At 44.9% G+C, this 23,913-nt stretch overlaps 1 protein-coding gene across 1 annotated transcript in view; it reads left to right on the forward strand.

The window, feature by feature from the left end:
* The first annotated feature begins 11,297 nt into the window (after window positions 1-11,297).
* Window positions 11,298-23,913, forward strand: part of cadm2b (cell adhesion molecule 2b) — a 468,536-nt gene continuing 455,920 nt past the window's right edge. The window contains exon 1 of the mRNA XM_082966808.1: window positions 11,298-11,719. Coding sequence (XP_082822934.1) covers window positions 11,659-11,719 — 61 coding nt within the window. The 5' untranslated portion in view covers window positions 11,298-11,658. The remainder of the gene's footprint in view (window positions 11,720-23,913) is intronic.

A 23,913-nucleotide genomic window follows, 5' to 3' on the forward strand; every position in this document is an offset into this window, starting at 1 on the left:
TTTGACTTAGCAAACGAGGATCGGATGTCGTCAACCTTCTTTTCAAAATGGTTGACGAAGTCATCCGCAGAGAGGGAGGAGGGGGGGGGAGGGGGAGGAGGATTCAGGAGGGAGGAGAAGGTAGCAAAGAGCTTCCTAGGGTTAGAGGCAGATGCTTGGAGTTTAGAGTGGTAGAAAGTGGCTTTAGCAGCAGAGACAGAAGAGGAAAATGTAGAGAGGAGGGAGTGAAAGGATGCCAGGTCCGCAGGGAGGCGAGTTTTCCTCCATTTCCGCTCGGCTGCCCGGAGCCCTGTTCTGTGAGCTCGCAGTGAGTCGTCGAGCCACGGAGCAGGAGGGGAGGACCGAGCCGGCCTGGAGGATAGGGGACAGAGGAAATCAAAGGATGCAGAGAGGGAGGAGAGGAGGGTTGAGGAGGCAGAATCAGGAGATAGGTTGGAGAAGGTTTGAGCAGAGGGAAGAGATGATAGGATGGAAGAGGAGAGAGTAGCGGGAGAGAGAGAGCGAAGGTTGCGACGGCGCAATACCAACCCGAGTAGGGGGAGAGTGAGAAGTGTTGGATGAAAGCGAGAGGGAAAAGGATACAAGGTAGTGGTCGGAGACTTGGAGGGGAGTTGCAATGAGATTAGTGGAAGAACAGCATCTAGTAAAGATGAGGTCAAGCGTATTGCCTGCCTTGTGAGTAGGGGGGGAAGGTGAGAGGGTGAGGTCGAAAGAGGAGAGGAGTGGAAAGAAGGAGGCAGAGAGGAATGAGTCGAAGGTAGACGTGGGGAGGTTAAAGTCACCCAGAACTGTGAGAGGTGAGCCATCCTCAGGAAAGGAACTTATCAAGGCGTCAAGCTCATTGATGAACTCTCCAAGGGAACCTGGAGGGCGATAAATGATAAGGATGTTAAGCTTGAAAGGGCTGGTAACTGTGACAGCATGGAATTCAAATGAGGAGATAGACAGATGGGTCAGGGGAGAAAGAGAGAATGTCCACTTGGGAGAGATGAGGATTCCAGTGCCACCACCCCACTGGCTCGATGCTCTAGGGGTATGCGAGAACACGTAGTCAGACGAGGAGAGAGCAGTAGGAGTAGCAGTGTTATCTGTGGTGATCCATGTTTCCGTCAGTGCCAGGAAGTCTAGGGACTGGAGGGTAGCATAGGCTGAGATGAACTCAGCCTTGTTGGCCGCAGACCGGCAGTTCGAGGCTGCCGGAGACCTGGAACTCCACGTGGGTCGTGCGCGCTGGGACCACCAGGTTAGAGTGGCAGCGGCCACGCGGTGTGGAGCGTTTGTATGGCCTGTGCAGAGGAGAGAGAACAGGGATAGGCAGACACATAGTAGACAAGCTACAGAAGAGGCTACGCTAATGCAAATGAGATTGGAGTGACAAGTGGACTACACGTCTCGAATGTTCAGGAAGTTAAGCTTACGTTGCAAAAATGTTATTGACTAAAATGATACAGTACTGCTGGCTGGTGGAGTAGGCTAGCTAGCAGTGGCTGCGTTGTTGACTTTGAACGTGTAGCTGGCTAGGTAACCTCGGTAGTTTCAGTACTACACCTTGTCATGATACAAATCAACTTTGTAGCTAGCTAGCTAACATAACACTAATCAAGACGTTCCTTGTAGTGTATATAGTTTCAACAATGCTGCTCGTCGGTAATAGTTGGCTAGGTTAGGAAAAATGGCGTCGCGGGGGACGGAAATAGCTGGCTAGCTAACCTCGATGGCTGGCTAGCTAACAATTATCAATTAACAATTATCAAGCTATGACAAAGACAACTAGGTAGCTAGCTAGGTAACACTGCACTAGTCAAATCGTTCCGTTGTAAAGTATTAGTAACTACAGCGCTGCTAGTCGGTAACGGTTGGCTAGCTGGCAGTGGGTTAATGATGACTACACATGCACTCTACACACATTTACACATGGATTTTGTGTTGTACACACAGTATATGTGATAGGAGAGTAGTGGATGGAGAGCACATGTTTAATGTGTTGTGAAAAGTGTTATGAAGTGTAATGTCATGTAATATTTATAATTGTATATGACTGTCTTAATGTTGCTGGACCCCAGGAAGAGGAGCTGCTGCCTTGGCAGGAACTAATGGGGATCCATAATAAACCCCAGGAAGAGTAGCTGCTGCCTTGGCAGGAACTAATGGTGATCCATAATAAAACCCAGGAAGAGGAGCTGCTGCCTTGGCAGGAACTAATGGAGATTGTTAATAAACCCCAGGAAGAGTAGCTGCTGCCTTGGCAGGAACTAATGGGAATCCATAATAAACCCCAGGAAGAGTAGCTGCTGCCTTGGGAGGAACTAATAGGAATCCATAATAAACCCCAGGAAGAGTAGCTGCTGCCTTGGCAGGAACTAATTGGGATCCATAATAAACCCCAGGAAGAGTAGCTGCTGCCTTGGCAGGAACTAATGGGGACCCATAATAAACCCCAGGAAGAGTAGCTGCTGCCTTGGCAGGAACTAATGGGGACCCATAATAAACCCCAGGAAGAGTAGCTGCTGCCTTGGCAGGAACTAATGGGGATCCATAATAAACCCCAGGAAGAGTAGCTGCTGCCTTGGCAGGAACTAATGGGGATCCATAATAAACCCCAGGAAGAGTAGCTGCTGCCTTGGCAGAAACTAATGGGGATCCATAATAAACCCCAGGAAGAGTAGCTGCTGCCTTGGCAGGAACTAATGTAGATTGTTAATAAACCTCAGGAAGAGTATCTGCTGCCTTGGCAGGAACTAATGGGGACCCATAATAAACCCCAGGAAGAGTAGCTGCTGCCTTGGCAGGAACTAACGGGGACCCATAATAAACCCCAGGAAGAGTAGCTGCTGCATTGGCAGGAACTAATGGGGATCCATAATAAACCCCAGGAAGAGTAGCTGCTGCCTTGGCAGGAACTAATGTAGATTGTTAATAAACCTCAGGAAGAGTATCTGCTGCCTTGGCAGGAACTAATGGGGACCCATAATAAACCCCAGGAAGAGAAGCTGCTGCATTGGCAGGAACTTATGGGGATCCCTAATAAACCCCAGGAAGAGTAGCTGCTGCCTTGGCAGGAACTAATGGGGATCCATAATAATCCCCAGGATGAGTAGCTGCTGCCTTGGCAGGAACTAATGGGGATCCATAATAAACCCCAGGAAGAGTAGCTGCTGCCTTGGCAGGAACTAATGGGGACCCATAATAAACCCCAGGAAGAGTAGCTGCTGCCTTGGCAGAAACTAATGTAGATTGTTAATAAACCCCAGGAAGAGTAGCTGCTGCCTTGGCAGGAACTAATGGGGACCCATAATATACTCCAGGAAGAGTAGCTGCTGCCTTGGCAGGAACTAATGGAGATTGTTAATAAACACCAGGAAGAGTAGCTGCTGCCTTGGCAGGAAGTAATGGTGATCCATAATAAACCCCAGGAAGAGTAGCTGCTGCATTGGCAGGAACTAATGGTGATCCATAATAAACCCCAGGAAGAGTAGCTGCTGCCTTGGCAGGAACTAACGGGGACCCATAATAAACACCAGGAAGAGTAGCTGCTGCCTTGGCAGGAACTAATGGTGATCCATAATAAACCCCAGGAAGAGTAGCTGCTGCCTTGGCAGGAACTAACGGGGTCCCATAATAAACTCCAGGAAGAGTAGCTGCAGCCTTGGCAGGAACTAACGAGGGCCCGTAATAAACCCCATGAAAAGTAGCTGCAACATTGACAGGAACTAATGGGGATCCATAATAAACCCCAGGAAGAGTAGCTGCTGCCTTGGCAGGAACTAATGGGGATCCATAATAAACCCCAGGAAGAGTATCTGCTGCCTTGGCAGGAACTAATGGGGATCCCTAATAAACCCCAGGAAGAGTAGCTGCTGCCTTGGCAGGAACTAATGGGAATCCATAATAAACCCCAGGAAGAGTAGCTGCTGCATTGGCAGGAACTAATGGGATCCCTAATAAACCCCAGGAAGAGTAGCTGCTGCCTTGGCAGGAACTAATGGGAATCCATAATAAACCCCAGGAAGAGTAGCTGCTGCCTTGGCAGGAACTAATGGGGATCCATAATAAACCCCAGGAAGAGTATCTGCTGCCTTGGCAGGAACTAATGGGAATCCATAATAAACCCCAGGAAGAGTAGCTGCTGCCTTGGCAGGAACTAATGGGGATCCATAATAAACCCCAGGAAGAGTATCTGCTGCCTTGGCAGGAACTAATGGGAATCCATAATAAACCCCAGGAAGAGTATCTGCTGCCTTGACAGGAACTAATGGAGATTAATAATAAATACAAATGGCCATTAGGTACTATGACATGGTCTGATCATAATGTACCTATAGACTTGGTCATAGTACCTCTCTACCACTCAGGAAAATGTTCAGAAATGTGTGGTTTACCGTAACATTTTAGGATTACTTATTGTACTTTCATGTGTTGTTCATGTACTTCAATTGCAGGCAAACCCGTGCATCAGATTTCCATTCTAGAATAAGCTGTCAAACTGGAGTTTTTCATTAATCTTTATTCCTAAATCATGGACTCAGCCCGAATGGCACCCTATTCCCTATTTAGTGCACTACCTATGACAAGGACCAATAGGGAATAGGGTGCAATTTGGGATGTAGCTGTGGCCAGTGCATTTAGATATGCTGCTATCACAGTTTGAGAACCATCTTGTAATTCCCAATATTTACCTGGCACAGGCAGCAAAGTGAATCAACACGCTTTGCCTCCATTTTCTGATCTCCTTCCAGTTTGACCAGCACAGACTTCTGTTGAAAATCACTTTCTTTAACCATGGCCAGCAATGTTTTCACAGGAAGCTTCATGAGAGAAAGCCAGAGAAGGACGGCAATTACTGGAACAGTACAAGCCAAAAATGTTCTTCCCCTGGCTACTGTGTGTGTAACCCGAATAGCTCCCTATACGGTATAGTGTGCACTATTTTTCACAAGGGCCCATAGTGCTCTCGTCAAAAGTAGTTCATCATGTAGGTAATAGGGTGCTATTTGGGATACAATGTGTGTGAGTGGGAAAGGTTTCTCACTTGGGTCTGCTGTGTTTGAAGAGATGTTTCACCCAAATGTGATAATTTGTTAATTTCTTTTCAAGCCATCTGGAAGTTAATGTGAGATGATATTGGCATGCAGTTTAGGCAATGCTAAAGTAGGTCTCATTGAACCCTAATGTTCTGATACTAAAGCGGGTCTCATTGAACCCTAATGTTTTGATGCTAAAGTGGGTCTCATAGAACCCTAATGTTTTGATGGTAAAGTGGGTCTCATTGAACCCTAATGTTTTGATGCTAAAGTGGGTCTCATAGAACCCTAATGTTTTGATGCTAAAGTGGGTCTCATAGAACCCTAATGTTTTGATGCTAAAGTGGGTCTCATAGAACCCTAATGTTTTGATGCTGAAGCGGGTCTCATTGAATCCTAATGTTTTTATGCTAAAGTGGGTCTCATTGAACCCTAATGTTTTGATGCTAAAGTACGTCTCATTGAACCCTAATGTTTTGATGCTGAAGTGGGTCTCATTGAATCCTAATGTTTTGATGCTAAAGTGGGTCTCATTGAACCCTAATGTTTTGATGCTAAAGTGGGTCTCATTGAACCCTAATGTTTTGATGCTAAAGTGGGTCTGATTGAATCCTAATGTTTTGATGCTAAAGCAGGTCTCATTGAACCCTAATGTTTTGATGCTAAAGCGGGTCTCATTGAATCCTAATGTTTTGATGCTAAAGCGGGTCTCATTGAACCCTAATGTTTTGATGCTGAAGTGAGTCTCAATGAACCCTAATGTTTTGATGCTAAAGTGGTGCCTGTAGTTAAGTAGCTAATCAGAACATAATCTTACAGTTGGACTGCAGTTATTAATGGCCTGTAGAGAAATCCACTGTCAGGAAGACTTCAAACATTAGAGGGAAAATATCCTTTGTTGCTGATGATGGAATGCCAGAACACCTACTGTAATCATACTGCTTTACTGCTGATATTTACATAATCATAATTCATTACAGACAAAGAGTTTAGCTAAACCAACAACAGACCAAGGTCCCCTAGGTACATTTGGATTGTGGCAGTCTAAAATACCACTCAGTACAACAGTGGTCCTCATAACTTGAAGTTGAATCAGGTTTAGTATTGAAATTAAGCAAATATCTGAAGCAGATGGGACACATACATATTTCAAATTAATAGAATGTAATAATAAAATGTTATTTTTAGAGTGAACTAGAAGCCAGAGGGAAAGATCAACATAAAGAGTTTTAACCAAGTATTCATCCCGAATGGCACCCTAATATCCAGATAGTGCACTACTTTTAACCAGAAACCATAGGCTATGTGGGGAAAAGGCTGCCATTTTGGGATGTAGCCCGTCACACATCAGCGCAGGCCTTCAATAGTCGTCCCTCGGCTAGTTGCTGTTTGGTCGCTGTTCTTTCAGCACCACCCACCTCCCTTTACTAACTGAACCACGGTGACTGACTGAAGAATAGAATAACCAGCTGTAACATGTAAAGTTCATGTCAGTAGAGTCTAAAACAGGCGTCACCCATTAGAAACAGGGTAACTGCCCATTGCTACCTAACGACGAGGCTAGCTGTTTGGTCGCTGTCCTTTCAGCACCATTGCCTGTACATTTACATTGACATTTGAGTCATTTAGTAGACACTCTTATCCAGAGTGGCTTACAGTTAGTGCATGCATCTTAATAAGATGGCTAGGTGAGACAATCACATATCACACTCAGACTAAGTACATTCAGACTAAGTGTTAATTCATGAAATGCATTTTTTGGTGTGGGGGGGAGGGGGTCGAGGTGAGGGGGGGTTGAGGTGAGGGGAGGGGAGGGGGTGGTCGAGGAGAGGGGGGGTCGAGGTGAGGGGGGGTCGAGGTGAGGGGAGGGGGGGGTCGAGGAGAGGGGGTGGTCGAGGTGAGGGGAGGGTCGAGGTGAGGGGAGGGGGTGGTCGAGGTGAGGGGAGGGTCGAGGTGAGGGGAGGGGGGGGTCGAGGTGAGGGGAGGGGGGGGTCGAGGTGAGGGGAGGTCGAGGAGAGGGGGGGTCGAGGTGAGGGGGGGTCGAGGTGAGGGGAGGGGGGGTCGGGGTGTGGGAAGGAGAGGGGGGGTCGAGGGGAGGGGGGGTCGAGGTGAGGGGAGGGTCGAGGTGCGGGGAGGGGGGGGTCGAGGTGAGGGGGGGGTTGAGGAGAGGGGGGGTCGAGGTGAGGGGAGGTCGAGGAGAGGGGGGGTCGAGGTGAGGGGGGGTCGAGGTGAGGGGAGGGGGGGTCGGGGTGTGGGAAGGAGAGGGGGGGTCGAGGTGAGGGGAGGGGGGGTCGAGGTGAGGGGGGTGGCCGGGGTGTGGGGAGGGGGGGTCGAGGTGAGGAGGTCGATGTCCTTTCAGCTACATTGTGAAAATAGAAAGACTCAAAACACAATGATTGTGTAATGAAAGCATGAAAATTTGTGCACTTAACCTGAGATCTGGTGTTTGAATGTAAAATCAATGTATGTGTTATGATACAAAGAACATATTTTTTTAAACAGAATAGAAGTACTCTGAAATACCCAGAGTGGTTCTTCAATCTGAATATTAATGTTTTTTTTAAGAGGGTATTGTGTCAGTGCAGGTAAAAGACAGCATCAAAACACAAAAAAAAAAATAAACAAATTGCAGACTGACTCTCCTACAATCAAATGGTTAAGACATGTAAATTATTTATAGCCTAAATATTGATGATGAGTTGCCTGTGAAGACTATTGTTTGTGGAATTCGAGCTACATTTTTTTACCAATGGTTTATTTAGACAGGCATGAGACGGAGAAGGTGTGATCGGCTATGAAAAAGCCAACTGACATTTACTCCTGAGGTGCTGACCTGTTGCACCCTCGACAACCACTGTGATTATTATCATTTGACCCTGCTGGTCATCTATGAACATTTGAACATCTTGGCCATTTTCTGTTATAATCTCCACCCGGCACAGCCAGAAGAAGAGTTTTTCCTAGCCACCGTGCTTCTACACCTGCATTGCTTGCTGTTTGTGGGTTTTAGGCTGGGTTTCTGTACAGCACTTTGTGACATCAGCTGATGTAAGAAGGGCTTTATAAATACATTTGATTTGATTTGAAAGTGGGACCGACGGAAGCGGAAATTGAAACACTCACTTCTGGTGCCGTAAGCTGGTACATTTAATTGGAATTGCATTGGATATTTTACACACTTAATCACATAGCCACAATGTAAAAACAAATTCTGGGGTGAAAAGCTAGTACATGTACAGTTGAAGTCGGAAGTTTACGTACACTTTAGCCAAATACATTTAAACTCAGTTTTTCACAGTTCCTGACATTTAATCCTAGTAAAAAATTCCCTGTCTTAGGTCAGTTAGGATCACCACTTTATTTTAAGAATGTGAAATGTCGGAATAATAGTAGAGAGAATGATTTATTTCAGCTTTTATTTCTTTCATCACATTCCTAGTGGGTCAGAAGTTTACATACACTCAATTAGTATTTGGTAGCATTGCCTTTAAATTGTTTAACTTGGGTCAAACGTTTCGGGTAGCCTTCCACAAGCTTCCCACAATAAGTTGGGTGAATTTTGGCCCCTTTCCTCCTGACAGAGCTGGTGTAACTGAGTCAGGTTTGTAGGCCTCCTTGCTCGCACACACTTTTTCAGTTCTGGCCACAAATTGTCTATAGGATTGAGGTCAGGGCTTTGTGATGGCCACTCCAATACCTTGACTTTGTTGTCCTTAAGCCATTTTGCCAAAACTTTGGAAGTATGCTTGGGATCATTGTTCATTTGGAAGACCCATTTGTGACCGAGCTTTAACTTCCTGACTGATGTGTTGAGATGTTGCTTCAAAATATCCACATAATTTTCCTGCCTCATGATGCCATCTATTTTGTGAAGTGCACCAGTCCCTCCTGCAGCAAAGCACCCCCACAACATGATGCTGCCACTCCCGTGCTTCACGGTTGGGATGGTGTTCTTCGGCTTGTAAGCCTCCCCCTTTTCCTCCAAACATAATGATGGTCATTATAGCCAAACAGTTCTATTTTTGTTTCATCAGACCAGAGGACATTTCTCCAAAAAGTATGATATTTGTCCCCATGTGCAGTTGCAAACCGTAGTCTGGCTTTTTTATGGCGGTTTTGGAGCAGTGGCTTCTTCCTTGCTAAGCGGCCTTTCGGGTTATGTCGATATAGGACTCGTTTTACTGTGGATATAGATACTTTTGTACCTGTTTCCTCCAGCATCTTCACATGGTCCTTTGCTGTTGTTCTGGGATTGATTTGCACTTTTCGCACCAAAGAACGTTCATCTCTAGGAGACAGAACGCGTCTCCTTCCTGAGCGGTATGACAGCTGAGGTCTTGGATGGTTTCTTTTGATTTTCCCACGATGTCAAGCAAAGAGGTACTGAGTTTGAAGGTAGGCCTTGAAATACATCCACAGGTATTCCTCCAATTGACTCAAATGATGTCAATTAGCCTATCAGAAGCTTCTAAAGCCATGACATAATTTTCTGTAATTTTCCAAGCTGTTTAAAGGCACAGTCAACTTAGTGTATGTAAACCTCTGACCCATTGGAATTGTGATACAGTGAATTATAAGTGAAATAATCTGTCTGTAAACAATTGATTAAAAATTACTTGTGTCATGCACAAAGTAGATGTCCTAACCGACTTGCCAAAACTATAGTTTGTTAACAAGAAATTTGTGGAGTGGTTGAAAAATGAGTTTTAATGACTCCAACCTAAGTGTATGTAAACTTCTGACTTAAACTGTACTTAATAAAAATGAATATTTTCAATGATTTGTTAATAAAACATTTAAGAATAAATCCAACATAATATATTGCTCAAAATGTGTCTTCTATCATGATTCCCAAAGCCAGAGAAAAATGATTTATTGAACTCATTGGAAGTCTGATTCGAAACTCCTTGCACTTCCTATCTTGACGTGTCTCTGTTTTTAGAGGATTATGGGTCATATAAATATATATTATTTTCTATCATTATTTTACACAATGTTGTATGCATGTTTGAAGGAAGAAAAGTACACTTCTTTATTAGTATTAAGTAGCTTGTTATGTCATGAGTTGTAATGATCAACGGATATCAAAGCCATCAGACAAAATTACGTTCAATGAAGAGACGACCTATTCACCACATTTCAAACTTTTAATGGTAGAGGCAAATACAGTATCCTCCCATACTTGTTGTAAAACCTCTAGTCATTTCTGGTGGTTGGAACACTGTGCTCAACAATGCCTGCCAAAAAAATGGTTAAACTGGCAAATGATCAGATACATAAACCGATGTTAGACATTAGAATACTCCAGAAGGAGTGATCTAATTCTTCACTAGACAGGAGGTGAAACACCATCATAGTGTTTAGAAGCTATAGAGAGAGAGAGAGAGAGAGAGAGAGAGAGAGAGAGAGAGGAGAGAGAGAGAGACAGAGAGAGAGAGACAGAGAGAGAGAGAGAGAGAGAGAGAGAGAGAGAGAGAGAGAGAGAGAGAGAGAGAGGAGAGAGACCGAGAGAGAGAGACAGAGAGAGAGAGACAGAGAGAGAGAGACAGAGAGAGAGAGAGAGAGAGAGAGAGAGAGAGAGAGAGAGAGAGAGAGAGAGAGAACGACACCAACAGAGAAGGAATCTAATTCTGTACTAAACAGAACACGAAACACCATAATAGTGTTTTCAACCTTTTCTAGTAGGTCTCCCAGTCCATGGCAAGGTGTTACACAACACCTGATTAACTGGTGCTCCAACACAACACTATGTCAGGATGATGTGTTTCAATACTCCAGGCAAAGTTAAGCTTCCGTCTCCTTTGCGTTGGTGTATGCTCAGTTGCAACTCGTTTTATTTTTTATTTTTTACAAAGCACTTAATTTGAACAGTGTACTAACTAAACCTGCCAGGGACTCTAGCCTATACTACTAACAGAACACAATACTGTATAATATTACATTTTATAGCCTCTAACAGTCCTAACACATTACAAACAAGTTAACGACGAGATGTTTGGTCGCTGTCCTTTCAGCACCACCTCGTGCTGAACCAGCGAGGCACTGTACATTCTATTAAGTGAACCGAATAACAGTGTAATATTACAACATGTGTAGAGTCTAAAACAGGCATATACCACACGTTAGAAACAACCCCGGGGTAAGGATTGTGAGAATTTGACCGTGATGCCGGAGCTCCCTAGAGTAATGTCTAGGTGTTTGCTATTGGTGAAGCGTCTTTATCAGTTAGAGAGGCGTGGGCGGGACTCTGCGCACTCGCTCGTTCTGCATCTCGACAGAAAGGCAATAAGCTGCACTTTCTCTGCGCAAGGAGAGAAGCATCTCTCGTTCGCTCGCTCTCTCTCTCTCTCTCTCTCTACAGTCCCGGTGGTACGGTGTATGTAAAGGCACACTCTAACTAACGGCAATAGGCTACCGCTACAGCCCGATGGTCTGCCCAAGTACAGAACGGACTTGACTTACTTTGCCTTGAGAAGGAAAACTGAGTTCCGTTCCTACGTAGACTAAGGAGCCTATGAGATTCTTCTCAGTGTTCAGACTGCAAGCGCACCTGGATAAACCCGAGAGCTTCCTCCAGTCGAAAACAGAAGACAACGTGAGGCCAGCATAGTTTGCTGCTGAAGGAAGCGTTAAGAATATGATTCTCCAACGGCACTTGGTGTTCCTCCTGTATAGCTTCTGTGGAATCGCCTCGAAAGGTAGGCTGGCTAAACGCTGGAAACATAAATCTGTTTTAGTAGCCTAGGTTATTCTATAGCTCTGTAGCCTACATGTAAACCCGGGCGTGGTGAAGATAATTCATAAGGTATAAGAGTAATAGTCTCCCTCACGTCTTACTCAAGTGTGTCGAAGTCATCGTGAAGATATGTCATTTCTGTTTTGAGAATGGGTCAGTTTGTCGCTTGAGTGTTTTGGGACGTAGGATTGCGCTGTCGATGGTGAGGGAACATGGTGACGGTACAGCGCAGTAGTAAAGTTCTGCGGGGGAAAAAATGCGAATACCTCTATTCTTCATCACGGAATGATCTTCGTGATACAATGGTGGTGGTGGTGGTGGTGGTGGCCATAAGTTACGATACACCAACTTGGATGTTATCCCGTGTCTTTTGCGTGCACAGCAAGGAACAGCTAGATTTGAACGTATAGCAATACAGTAGGCTTCTTAACAGGTTATGGGGTGCGTTAAGGTCAATGTAAAGACATTGGGTTGTAACCTATTTTGTGTACAGCAAATTCGCTTATATATATTTAATACACTCAATTAGCGTATAGTATTGTTATAACATACTGATATATTATTAATAGATTGAATTTGATACGAATGACAAATGAGAGACACTGTTAGACGTGATTTTCCTCTATGTCTGAAAAACATGAATTTATACTATCCAATGGTACAGTAGGCTCACAAGCTGGTGAACTAAATGTGAGATGTCCATTATATAGATGTATGTTTTGTGCTGCGGGCGGTGGGCCAGCAGGTTGGTTATATCTTGGGGTCGTGTTTGACTAGAATATAAGCGTTTTAAATCCTCTGATCTGAGGAGTTGTTTTTCAAAAGGTGAAATGCAGGTGTAGGTTATCGGTAATAGTTTTAAAACCATGCTTGTATATTATAGCCTATCGTATCTGAACATATATATATATTTTTATTTCAGCCACATTTTGAGATGCGTTAATTGGTAGGCTAAATTAAATGATTAAATGTCGTTGTTCATATTTATAAATGTAATATTCTTTAATTAGCTATTCATTTTTTTTTTTGGGAGGGGGGGGGGGGGCATTTCTGTCCACATTTATAATGTAGCCTGCTCACTGTAACTTCAGATAGGAGAGAAACAATGGATGGGTGAAGTAGCGGGCAGTATCGCATTTTCATCACATAAATTCCCCAACACTCCACGCAGCCCGCCTGTCCCGCTAACGGGCTTCTGCTCGCGCAGCCACCGCCCTGTGCTGTGCCACTGCGCGTGGGGTGACGCCGATGGAATGAACAAGTCCTCTTTTTTTCCCCCCGAGGCTCTCTGATGTCGTTTAGTGTATAGGCTATAGTCTAAGCCCCGCAGTGTATAGGGTACACGCCCAGCAGGCTACTATGAGTCACCCTGTGACTGTCATTACAGAAATATATGATGTGCGCTACTGTTTTTTTTTATTTTTAAAAAGGGGATTTTTAAGGGGTTGGTATCCCATCAACTTGTTGTATACCTATCTAAATTAAGGAAATAACTCCTACACAGTAACTCATCCTTGACAGCCTGACTTCAATGTCTTTATTATATTATTTTCTATTCTGTTCTGTTCTATTATTTTCTATTCTATTCTATTATGCTCTATTCAATTCTATTCTGTTCTGTTCTATTCTATTCTGCTCTATTCTATTCTATGCTATTCTACTCTATTATGCTCTATTTCTTTCTATTCTATTCTATTCTATTCTGTTCTGTTCTATTATTTTCTATTCTATTCTATTATGCTATATTCTATTCGGTTCTATTCTATTCTATTGTATTCTGTTCTGTTCTATTCTGTTCTGTTCTATTCTATTATTTTCTATTCTATTCTATTATGCTCTATTCTGTTCTGTTATATTCTATTCTGTTCCATTCTGTTCTATTGTAATACATTATATTCTGTTCGATTCTATTCTGTTCTATTCTATTCTATTATTTTATGTTCTATTATTTTCCATTCTATTTTATGTTTGCTATGCTATTCTATTGTATATTTCCTATGCTATTCTATGCTGTATTTCCTATGCTATTCTATTCTGTATTTCCTATACTATTCTATATTTCCTATGCTATTTTATTCTGTATTTCCTATGCTGTTCTATATTTCCTATGCTATTTTTTTCTATATTTCCTATGCTATTCTATATTTCCTACTCTATTCTGTATTTCCTATGCTGTTCTATATTTCCTATGCTATTTTATTCTATATTTCCTATGCTATTCTATATTTCCTATGCTATTCTGTATTTCCTATGCTATTCTATATTTCCTATGCTATTCTATTCTATACTTCCTATGCTATTCTATTCTTGTTACTGTCGTCTGAAGAACTGGACCAAGGTGCAGAGTGGTAGGCGTACATTTTACTTTTAATAAAAATGACACCGGAAAAAACAACAAAATACAAAAACGAACGTAAAGCTACATGCAGTGCAGTAAGCAACTACACACAAACAAGATCCTACAATCACAGATGGGAAAAAGGGCTGCCTAAGTATGATCCCCAATCAGAGACAACGATAAACAGCTGCCTCTGATTGGGAACCATACTAGGCCAACAAAGGAATAGAAACCTTGATATGCCCACCCAAGTCACACCCTGACCTAACAAAATAGAGAATAAAAAAGTCTCTAAAGGTCAGGGTGTGACAGTACCCCCCCCCCCCCAAGGGTGCGGACTCCAGCCGCAAACCTGAACCTATAGGGGAGGGTCCGGGTGGGCATCTCCTCTCGGTGGAGGCTCCGGTGCGGGACGCAGACCCCGCTCCGCTTGAGGCTCCCCTCACTTCCGTGGAACCAGACCGTGGATCGTTGCCGGAGGGATCTGACCGTAGATCGTCGCCGGGGACTCCGGACCGTGGATCGTCGCCAGAGGCTCTGAACTGGGAACCCCAGCTGGAGGCTCTGAACTGCCGACCGTCGCTGGAGGTTCTGGACTGCAGACCGTCGCTGGAGGTTCTGGACTGCAGACCGTCGCTGGAGGCTCTGGACTGCCGACCGTCGCTGGAGGTTCTGGACTGCCGACCGTCGCTGGAGGCTCTGGACTGCAGACCGTCGCTGGAGGTTCTGGACTGCAGACCGTCGCTGGAGGCTCTGGACTGCAGACCGTCGCTGGAGGCTCTGGACTGCAGACCATCGCTGAAAGCTCTGGACTGCAGACCGTCGCTGGAAGCTTCAGGCCATGGGTCATCACTGGAGGCTTCGTGCCATGGATCGTCACTGGAGGCTTTGGGCCATGGATCATCACTGGAGGCTTCGGGCCATGGTTCACCACTGGAGGCTTCGGGCCATGGATCACCACTGGAGGCTTCGGGCCATGGATCACCACTGGAGGCTTCGGGCCATGGCTCACCACTGGAGGCTTCGTGCCATGGATCATCACTGCAGGCTTCGTGCCATGGATCATCACTGGAGGCTTTGGGCCAGGGACCGTCGCTGGAGGCCGAGTGCGTGGAACTGGCACAGGATGCACCGGGCTGGAGAGACGCACTGGAGGCCGGGTGCGTGGAGCTGGCACTATGTGTCCTGGCTGGATACCCACTTTAGCTCGGTAAGTGTGGAGAGCTGGCACAGGATGCACTGGGCTGTGAAGGCGCACTGGGGATACCATGCGTAGAGCTGGTGCAGGATATCCTGGGCCGAGGAGACGCACTAGAGACCCGGACCGCTGAGCCAGAACAATCCGTCCTGGACAGATGCTCACCTCAGCACGGCAACACCTGAAAGCAGGCACAGAACGCACCGGGCTAAGGGTGCGCACTGGAAGCATGGTGCGCAGAACCGGAAGACATGGTATCTGAACCGTGACCAACTCCTCATCGTAATTACAGGGAGTTGGTTCTTGTTCCCACCTTTGCTCCGCTCGCCCCCCCCTAACCCCCCCCGAGGCTGCCTCTTGGGCTTCCGTCGTCTCCCTGATCCCTGTTTTCCTCAGTGTTCCTCTGTCGCTGCCTCCGTCTGCTCCCATGGAAGGCGATCCTTTCCGGCCTGGATCTCTTCTCACATCCAGGATCCCTTACCGTCCAGGATATCCTTCCATGTCCAGGATGTCGACTCCTCCTGGCCACGCTGCTTGGTCCTTTGGTGGTGGCATCTTCTGTTAACGATCACTGTCTTCAAACTCCCTGTCATAAATGAGCCAAGGCGCAGCGTGCATGTAATTCCACATCTTTAATGGAAGTGAAACCTTTCACAAAAACCAGGTAAAGAGAAATCAACCGTGACGCAACTGTGGCGCACACAAACACTCACAGAAAATAATAATTACCCACCCACACAGGTGGGAAAACAGACTGCCTAAGTATGATCCCCAATCAGAGACAACGATAAACAGCTGCCTCTGATTGGGAACCTTACTAGGCCAACAAAGGAATAGAAACCTAGATATGCCCACCCAAGTCACACCCTGACCTAACAAAATAGAGAATAAAAAAGGCTCTAAGGTCAGGGCGTGACAATTCTATGTTTGCTATGCTATTCTATTCTATATTTCCTATTCTATTCTATATTTTCTATGCTATTCTATTCTATACTTCCTATGCTATTATATTCTATACTTCCTATGCTATTCTATTCTATATTTCCTATGCTATTCTATATTTCGAGATTGATGTCGAGAATGACGTCGAGTCTGATGTCGAGGATGATGTCGAGGCTGATGTGCCCTATTCTTTATCTAGTGCACTACCAGAGCCCATTTGGCAGTGCAGACACTGACTGTCATTGGTAGAAAATACCTCAGCAGTGTGTTGACCAGTAGAAAGGTCAGTCTGGATCTCTACATTACTAAACTTAGTTCCATTACTAAACTTAGTTCTAAACAGACCGGCTGTATTGGTCCATCCATACCATCTCCCTATCTGCCAACATGCCTCTCCAGTACATTCTGAGCACCTTGTCCGTGTTCCACATTTGTATTTGAAGTTATTATGGATCCCCCAGCAGCTACACTTCCTGGTGTCCAGCAACATAAGACAGTTACATACAGTTTAAAACATTTCATGACGTTTACATTTCATGACACCTTACCCAACACATTCAGTGTGCTCGCTCAGGCCACCACTCCACAACCACATATTTCAAATACAACATCCATGTGTACGTGTGTCTGTGCCTGTGTGTGTCTCTTCACAGTCCCTGCTGTTCCATAAACTGTATTTTTTGTCTGTTTAAAAAAAAAATCTGATTCAACTGCGTTGTGGAATAGAGTTCTATGTAGTCATGGCTCTATATAGTACTCTGCACCACCCATATTCTGTTCTGGATTAAGGGATTGTTAAGAGACCTTTGTTGGCATGTCTTGTGGGGTATGGATGGGTGTCTAAAATATGTGCCAGTAGTTTAAACAGACAGCTCGGGACATTCAGCATGTCAACACCTCTTACAAAAACAGGAAGTGATGAAGTCAATCTCTCCTCCACTTTGAGCCATGAGAGATTGACATGCATATTATTAATGTTAGCTCTCTGTGTACATCTAAGGGCCAGCTGTGCCTTCCCTGTTCTGAGCCAATTGTAATTTTCCGAGGTCCCTCTTTGTGGCACCTGACCACATGACTGAACAGTAGTCCAGGTGCGACAGAACTAGAGTCTGTAGGACCTGCCTTGTTGATAGTGTTGTTAAGAAGGTAGAAACTAGGGCCTGTAGGACCTGCCTTGTTGATAGTGTTGTTAAGAAGGTAGAAACTAGGGTCTGTAGGACCTGCCTTGTTGATAGTGTTGTTAAGAAGGTAGAGCAGTGCTTTATTACAGACAGACTTCTCCCCATCTTAGCTACTACTGCATCAATATGTTTTGACCATGACAGTTTACAATCCAGGGTTAGTTGAAGCAGTTTAGTCACCTCCTATGGGCCCTGTTTAAAAGTAGGGCACTATATAAGGAAAGGGTGCCATATAGGCTGTAGTCATTGAGTGTCAAAACCTTCATTGCAAACAGAGTTATGTCTATACTGTATCAGACAGCCAGGTCACTTCCCCTCATTCTCCTCTCCTAATATGACTCTGTCCAACATTTAGACAGACAGACTCTGATTTTGAAATCCTCTGTATATTACATTATTCCAGTCAGTGTGTGGGTTTCTTCGCTGAAAACCTTGAGATAAATACAAATTGGGCCCAGGGGAAAGTGAACCCCAAAACGTCACAGTGCTTTAAGGTGAGGCTGGAGGGAGACGAGGGGAATACATGGTTGTGTCTCTTGTGGGCTGCGGAGACAGCGACTGAACTAAGCCTCGCTGGTATACTGTTGCTGATAGAGAGAAGCTGAAGGAAGGCAGACAGGGAGGTTTGGTAGACAGGACCACACAACACCCCCAAACACACAACCCCCCCAGACACACAACCCCCACCCCTCAGACCTCCCTCCAGCCTCCTCCACAACAACAATATCTGTCCATCTACCTCCAGCCTCCTCCACAACAACAATATCTGTCCATCTACCTCCAGCCTCCACCACAACAACAATATCTGTCCATCTACCTCCAGCCTCCACCACAACAACAATATCTGTCCATCTACCTCCAGCCTCCACCACAACAACAATATCTGTCCATCTACCTCCAGCCTCCTCCACAACAACATCTGTCCATCTACCTCCAGCCTCCTCCACAACAACAATATCTGTCCATCTACCTCCAGCCTCCTCCACAACAACAATATCTGTCCATCTACCTCCAGCCTCCTCCACAACAACATACATTTGGTATACAATAGACAATATCATCATCAACATCACACCAGCCTCTTCTGACAGTATACATTGATGGTGTTTTACTCTCTGCCTCACCTTACTAGCTATCAGGTGGACGAGGCGGTCCTGTCTTACTGTCGGCCTCACATCATTAGCTATCAGGTGGACGAGACGGTCCTGTCTTACTGTCTGCCTCACCTTACTAGCTATCAGGTGGACGAGGCGGTCCTGTCTTACTGTCGGCCTCACATCATTAGCTATCAGGTGGACGAGACGGTCCTGTCTTACTGTCTGCCTCACCTTACTAGCTATTAGGTGGACGAGGCGGTCCTGTCTTACTGTCTGCCTCACCTTACTAGCTATCAGGTGGACGAGACGGTCCTGTCTTACTGTCTGCCTCACCTTACCAGCTATCAGGTGGACGAGGCGGTCCTGTCTTACTGTCTGCCTCACCTTACTAGCTATCAGGTGGACGAGGCGGTCCTGTCTTACTGTCTGCCTCACCTCATTAGCTATCAGGTGGACGAGGCGGTCCTGTCTTACTGTCTGCCTCACCTTACTAGCTATCAGGTGGACGAGGCGGTCCTGTCTTACTGTCTGCCTCACCTTACTAGCTATCAGGTGGACGAGGCGGTCCTGTCTTACTGTCGGCCTCACCTCATTAGCTATCAGGTGGACGAGACGGTCCTGTCTTACTGTCTGCCTCACCTTACTAGCTATTAGGTGGACGAGGCGGTCCTGTCTTACTGTCTGCCTCACCTTACTAGCTATCAGGTGGACGAGACGGTCCTGTCTTACTGTCTGCCTCACCTTACCAGCTATCAGGTGGACGAGGCGGTCCTGTCTTACTGTCTGCCTCACCTCACTAGCTATCAGGTGGACGAGGCGGTCGTGTCTTACTGTCGGCCTCACCTTACTAGCTATCAGGTGGATGAGACGGTCCTGTCTTACTGTCTGCCTCACCTTACTAGCTATCAGGTGGACGAGGCGGTCCTGTCTTACTGTCGGCCTCACCTCATTAGCTATCAGGTGGACGAGGCGGTCATGTCTAGCTACAGTTGAAGCCGGAGGTTTAAATACACTTAGGTTGGAGTCATTAAAACTAGTTTTTCAACCACCACAAATTTCTTGTGAACAAACTATAGTTCTGGCAAGTCGGTTTTCCAACAATTGTTTACAGACAGATTATTTCACTGTATCACAATTTCAGAAGTTTACATACACTAAGTTGACTGTGCCTTTAAACTGTTTGGAAAATTCCAGAAAATTATGTCATGGCTTTAGAAGCTTCTGATAGGATAATTGACATCATTTGAGTCAATTGGAAGTGTACCTGTGGATGTATTTCAAGGCCTACCTTTAAACTCAGTGCCTCTTTGCTTGACATCATGGGAAAATCAAAAGAAAGACCTCAGAAAAAAATTGTAGACCTCCACAAGTCTGGTTCGTCCTTGGGAGCAATTTCCAAATGCCTGAAGGTACCACGTTCATCTGTACAAACAATAGTACGCAAGTATAAACACCATGGGACCACGCAGCTGTCATACCGCTCAGGAAGGAGACGCGTTCTGTCTCCTAGAGATGAATGTACTTGGGTGTGAAAAGTGCAAAATAATCCCAGAACAACAGCAAAGGACCTTGTGAAGATGCTGGAGGGAACAGGTACAAAGTATCTATATCCACAGTAAAATGAGTCCTATATCGACATAACCTGAAAGGCCGTTCAGAAAGGAAAAAGCCACTGCTCCAAAACCACCATTAAAAAAAGCCAGAATACGGTTTGCAACTGCACATGGGGACAAAGATCGTACTTTTTGGAGAAATGGTCCTCTGGTCTGATGAAACAAAAAGAGAACTGTTTGGCCATAATGAGAATTGTTATGTTTGGAAGAAAAAGGGGGAGGCTTGCAAGCCAAAGAACACCATCCCAACCGTGAAGCACAGGGGTGGCAGCATCATGTTGTGGGGGTACTTTGCTACAGGAGGGACTGGTGCACTTCACAAAATAGATGGCATCATGAGGGAGGGGAAATGATGTGGATGTTTTGAAGCAACATCTCAAGACATCAGTCAGGAAGTTAAAGCTTGGTCACAAATGGGTCTTCCAAATGGACATTGACCCCAAGCATACTTCCAAAGTTGTGACAAAATGGCTTAAGGACAACAAAGTCAAGGTACTGGAGTGGCCATCACAAAGCCCTGACCCCAATCCTATAGACAATGTGTGGGCAGAACTGAAAAAGTGTTTGTGAGCAAGGAGGCCTACAAACCTGACTCAGTTACACCAGCTCTGTCAGAAGGAATGGGCCAAAATTCACCCAACTTATTGTGGGAAGCTTGTGGTAGGCTACCCGCAACGTTTGACCCAAGTTAAACAATTTAAAGGCAATGCTACCAAATACTAATTGAGTGTATGTAAACTTCTGACCCACTAGGAATGTGATGAAAGAAATAAAAGCTAAAATAAATAATTCTCTCTACTATTATTCTGACGTTTCACATTCTTAAAATAAAGTGGTGATCCTAACTGACCTAAGACAGGGAATTTTTACTGGGATTAAATGTCAGGAATTGTGAAAAACTTAGTTTAAATGTATTTTGCTAAGGTGTATGTAAACTTCCGACTTCAGCTGTATGTACAGTATAAGTCCTTGTACAACGACAACCATCAACAACAGGTGTAACATTTGACTCATGTAAGATTCAAAATGGATCATGGTTTGCAGGCTATCAGTGTGCTAGGTTGTATTTTGTTGATAGAACCTGAAGCCTCGACTTACCAGTGAAGACGATAATGTCTTCGCCAATAGCAGCATTCTGGCACACACACACACACACACACACACACACACACACACACACATACACACACACACACACACACACACACACACACACACACACACACACACACACACACACACACACACACACACACACACACACACACACACACACAGAAAAACACAAAGTGTGCATATCAATAACCCTATCTGTCTGTCTGTCTGTCTGTCTGTCTGTCTGTCTGTCTGTCTGTCTGTCTGTCTGTCTAACATAACATCTATGTTGAGGAGTGCTCATCCTGGATGTTAGTCTACATGGAGACAGCACTCCTCATCCTGGATGTTAGTCTACATGTAGACATCACTCCTAATCCTGGATGTTAGTCTACATGGAGACAGCACTCCTCATCCTGGATGTTAGTCTACATGGAGACAGCACTCCTCATCCTGGATGTTAGTCTACATGTAGACATCACTCCTCATCCTGGATGTTAGTCTACATGTAGACATCACTCCTCATCCTGGATGTTAGTCTACATGGAGACAGCACTCCTCATCCTGGATGTTAGTCTACATGGAGACAGCACTCCTGGATGTTAGTCTACATGGAGACAGCACTCCTCATCCTGGATGTTAGTCTACATGGAGACAGCACTCCTGGATGTTAGTCTACATGGAGACATCACTCCTCATCCTGGATGTTAGTCTACATGTAGACATCACTCCTAATCCTGGATGTTAGTCTACATGGAGACAGCACTCCTCATCCTGGATGTTAGTCTACATGGAGACAGCACTCCTGGATGTTAGTCTACATGGAGACATCACTCCTCATCCTGGATGTTAGTCTACATGGAGACAGCACTCCTCATCCTGGATGTTAGTCTATATGGAGACAGCACTCCTGGATGTTAGTCTACATGGACACAGCACTCCTCATCCTGGATGTTAGTCTACATGGAGACAGCACTCCTGGATGTTAGTCTACATGGAGACATCACTCCTCATCCTGGATGTTAGTCTACATGGAGACAGCACTCCTCATCCTGGATGTTAGTCTACATGGAGACAGCACTCCTGGATGTTAGTCTACATGGACACAGCACTCCTCATCCTGGATGTTAGTCTACATGGAGACAGCACTCCTCATCCTGGATGTTAGTCTACATGGAGACAGCACTCCTCATCCTGGATGTTAGTCTACATGGAGACAGCACTCCTGGATGTTAGTCTACATGGACACAGCACTCCTCATCCAGTTCATTCTTACATGTTTTATGTTTTAGCCGCTTTTGAAAGCAGAAGTCCAATTGAAAACATTATTGGCATTTTGAATTAGATGTCCATAAGGAAGGGCGAGCTAGGACTGATGCTTTCGTTAGCTAAACTAGGAAGTCTGTTTGTTTTGTTACCAAGGAAACTACGGTAGCTATCTAGTAAACGTGCTACCTACTTCAGTGGATGTTGAACACATTTCTACCTGCAAATGAACACATTTTTAGCGACCAATGTGTTAAATTATAGCCATGGTATAAAAGGGATAATCAACCAGGGGCTCTATGAGTTCTCTGGAAAATAATACAAATCCGTGGAAGGTTAGTTCCACAACACACCTTCCATGTTGTTCATTATTTTACATAGAACGCATAGAGCCCCTCGTTGATTATCCCTTACAAGGCCAATACCTGAACAAGGCCAATACTTGAACAAGGCCAATACTTGAACAAGGCCAATACCTGAACAAGGCCAATACTTGATTTGATTTGAACAAGGCCAATACCTGAACAAGGCCAATACTTGATTTGATTTGAACAAGGCCAATACTTGAACAAGGCCAGTACTTGATTTGATTTGAACAAGGCCAGTACTTGAACAAGGCCAATACTTGAACAAGGCCAATACTTGATTTGATTTGAACAAGGCCAATACTTGAACAAGGCCAATACTTGAACAAGGCCAATACTTGATTTGATTTGAACAAGGACAATACTTGAACAAGGCAAATATTTGAATGAGGCCAGTACTTGATTTGATTTGATTTGATTTGAACAAGGCCAATACTTGATTTGATTTGAACAAGGCCAGTACTTGATTTGATTTGAACAAGGCCAATACTTGATTTGATTTGAACAAGGCCAATACTTGATTTGATTTGAACAAGGGAACAAGAGATGCCCTATATGAGCCCCCTGTATTTTACTGTGATATTATTGACTCTCTTCATTGAGAATCTGCTATGTTGTCTGATGATCCGTAATCTTCTCATGACAAGGAGACAGTTACTGTTTACTGTTATCATTGATAACCATTGTGGGTTACGGTGTCTGGATGCGGTCTCCAAATGACAAGCTATGCCCTACTGTATATATATGGCACTATTTTTGACCAGAGCAAAAATTGGCCCCTGGTCAAAAGTAGTACACTTCATAGGGAATAGGGTCCATTTGGGACACACAGATGTTGGCACCCTAGAGGGTCTTTTGAAGCTGTCATCAATCATTTTGCGGAGAAGTTCAATTAAAAAGGTACATTGTATTCCTGACTGGTTTTGATGGTGCTGTGTATTCCTGACTGGCTTTTGATGGTGCTGTGTGTCCTGACTGGTTTTGATGGTGCTGTGTGTCCTGACTGGTTTTGATGGTGCTGTGTGTCCTGACTGGTTTTGATGGTGCTGTGTATTCCTGAC

Source organism: Salmo salar, chromosome 20, assembly GCF_965601325.2.
Source record: "Salmo salar chromosome 20, fSalSal1, whole genome shotgun sequence".
Lineage (NCBI taxonomy): Eukaryota > Metazoa > Chordata > Actinopteri > Salmoniformes > Salmonidae > Salmo > Salmo salar.